General features: G+C 40.6%; 1 protein-coding gene across 1 annotated transcript; it reads right to left on the minus strand.

The window, feature by feature from the left end:
• Positions 1 to 33: 33 nt before the first annotated feature.
• On the minus strand, positions 34 to 2,557 carry LOC104948832 (tripartite motif-containing protein 16-like). Its single transcript, XM_010775055.1, is given in 2 exon segments — positions 34 to 2,346; positions 2,348 to 2,557. Coding segments are annotated over 2 exon segments (1,695 nt in total). The 5' UTR covers positions 2,459 to 2,557; the 3' UTR covers positions 34 to 762.
• Between the last annotated feature and the right edge of the window lie 562 nt (positions 2,558 to 3,119).

Below are 3,119 nucleotides of genomic sequence, written 5' to 3' on the forward strand. Positions count from 1 at the left end.
ACAACAGTATTAATATCTAACAAAACATTACAGACACCCAAATAGATGTTTTTTACACAGGGGACATGTCCACATCTATTTACAGACGGCTGATTTTCCATATTCAAAAGCACAACTTGTGAAACCTGTTGTGAAAAACAATGTTCACCAAGACAATTTGACTCACAAATGGGAAGATACAAATACATATAAATATAGAATAAACTAAATATTGTATGTCAGAGGTTGTCCCTCACGTGACAAACAGGCACGCATTTCAGTTTAAAATATCTTTGGATTATCGACTGTGTTAAAGAATTCTAATGATTTAATCGACATGCAGCACAAGCATTTCACCCATCTTAATATCATGCAGGCTAGGGGAAGGCGGTGGTTAAATAACAACTTTTAAAGTATAGTACTCTCTCCGTACTTGGTCCATTCTGGGAGTTGAACCGGTGTCCCTCCAGCTCCTTTGTTAAGTCCCTACAGACTGAGACACCCTCTGCTAGCAGCTAGGTTAGCCACTTGCTAACACGCTGCAATCATCTACTCAAAACTCCCCTTACATAACTTACGTAAACTCCCATATGTTAAAGACTGTATATATGTTTTATTTATCTGAGCCCCTATGTCCCTACCCAAAATAAATATTGAAAGAAAGGCACACAAAAAACAAAAGGTTACAAAAGATATTCTGCTCATTGTTTTCTGGGAGACAATGATATGAACAACTCTATGTGAGATCACACATCTCAGCAGATCTCACAAAATAATGTCCATTTAGTTTTCACTGACCTCACTTGACAGTGGTTCGACCTTGATGTCACAAAGTGTAGCAGAAGCTCCATTATAATAAACACCGAGTCCAGCATAGAGCGGCTGAGTGAATGTGGTCTGCACTCTGTGGAGGAGGGTGATGGTTTCAGAGACGCTGTGGAAGGAGAGAACTCCTGCCTTTTGATCCAAGAAAACACCAATCCTTGAGGATTGGAGGAGAGGGATTTTTTTTTTTATATGGTTGTGTTTGAAATTACAATTAGTTTTACTAAACTCTAGTGCCCAAGACTGGTCATTGTCCCCGAATACACTTTTCCCCTCTGTTCTGGGAACATCTCTGTATGCGACTGCTACTGAACCTCCTAAACCACTCCACTCCACTTCCCAGTAACAACGATTAGTCAGACCTTCTCCACACAGAACCTGAGACCTAGCCATGAATCTGTCGACATGTGGATCATATGACTGTTGCTCTTTCACTCTGTCTGTGTGCTGATTGTATGGCTTTGAGGTTGCCTTCTTGTTATCTTCAGATAATTGTATCTGCATGCTCGCTGTGTTTGGATCCAGTTTGAGAAGATATTTGGGGGCTGCATATTTGTAAAATTCAGCTTTGGTCCGGGGGTCTGGCAAAAATGTAACATCCACTTCAGTCACTGTCTCTGAGATCTTCATCCATTCCTTATTAAATCTCTCCAGTACTTTACCTCTGGCCTTTGACACAGCTGCTGTCACATCATCAAAGTATCGTACAGGACCAGTATTTAATCTGAATGGTTTTTTAGCGTCCCTGAGATCTGACAGTGAGGGGTAGGCCTGTAGAAACTTAATCTGATCATCTGTTTGTGAGAGTTTCTCCAGCTCAGTGTCTTTCCTCCTCAGATCTTTGATGTCTTTCTGCAGCATCTCCTGAATCTCTTTGACCTGACTCACTTCATATTCCTGCTGGGATATAATCTTCTGCTTCAAATCAGAGCTTCTTTGCTCAATGAGTTTGACTAACTCAGTACTTTCCCTCACTGCTTCATCAGCAGAGAGATTGATGGCCTTCACCTCCGGCAGAAGCAGCTTCAAATCTTTCCCTCTCTTCAGGATTCTCTGCTGGATATTTTGCCGACTCACCCCGAGCTCTTTCTTCTTCTTGCTCATTTCTGCTGCAGCTGAAACTGTGTTGTGTTCTTTATGTTCACCAATGGAGCAGAAACTACAGATAACCTGCTGATCGGTGCGGCAGAAAATTTCCATTACCTTATCATGTTGAGAGCAGATGTTCTCCTGGAAATTCGAGGCTTCAATTAGCTTGTGTTTCTTGTATGGAACTTCATAGTGAGGCTGGAGGTGCTGCTCGCAGAAAGAGAACTGACACTGCAGACAGGACTTTAGAGCTTTCCTCTTTCTCCCTGGAGGACTGCAGACCTCACATACCACATCTCCAGGTTCAGCATAACAGGCATCAGATGGACCAGCTTGGGGTTCTGTCATCTTCTTCTTTTTCATTTCTTCCACTAAACATGTCAAAACGTTTTTTTTTACCAGGGCAGGCCTTGGTTCAAAGGTCTTAATGCACTGAGGACAGCTATATATTTTTCTTCTGCTCCACTCTATCCCAACGTCTAATAGTAAAGCTCAAACAGTAGCGGTGTCCACAGGCAATAATCACTGGATCCTTCATCAGATCCTTGTAGATAAAACAGAACATCCTTGACCGGGCTGATGTCTTTGCAGCGCCATGTCACCTCTCACTGCCTCTGAATATCGAGCATGAGACTAACGATATACCAAGTGGGAGTGGTTTCCATAGTGCTTTATTCCAGAGAGAGGTGTTTGTCTTCCTACTACCATCTATAAAGGGCCACACCCCAGGTGCTTTCAGAGGCCTATGTTTTATACTTTGTTCTTACTAATTTCTATGAACATTTACCAACTTTGATTATTAATATATATTATTAGTATTAGACAAGAAGTGGATAGATCAGTGAGTGAATTGAATTAGAGAAGAATAACATTTCTGTTGAAATGGTCTGCTTAACATCAATGTTGTGATCATGGTGATGTTAAGTCTGGTTAACGTCAGTGTTGTTCACATTGAGTTTTTCATGAATCTTTGAAGAACTAAGTTGAACCAATGCTGCTTTGTCGATTTCCTGATATAAGCCTCTCCCATTGTAATACACATTTACTAAATCTGATTAAATGTATTATATCGTTTTTATTACAAAATCTTCACTATACGTATCAACAGGAGGCACATGTCGAGATTGTCAGAATGATGGTGAAAGCCCCAAAGTTGTTAAATCAAATGCAATATTTTCTAACATAACATTTTAAATGCATTGTATATGTCTTCTTCATACTTTGCA

The sequence above is a fragment of the Notothenia coriiceps genome, unplaced genomic scaffold (genome assembly GCF_000735185.1).
Source record: "Notothenia coriiceps isolate Sejong01 unplaced genomic scaffold, NC01 NC01_scaffold00015230, whole genome shotgun sequence".
Classification (NCBI taxonomy): Eukaryota; Metazoa; Chordata; class Actinopteri; order Perciformes; family Nototheniidae; genus Notothenia; species Notothenia coriiceps.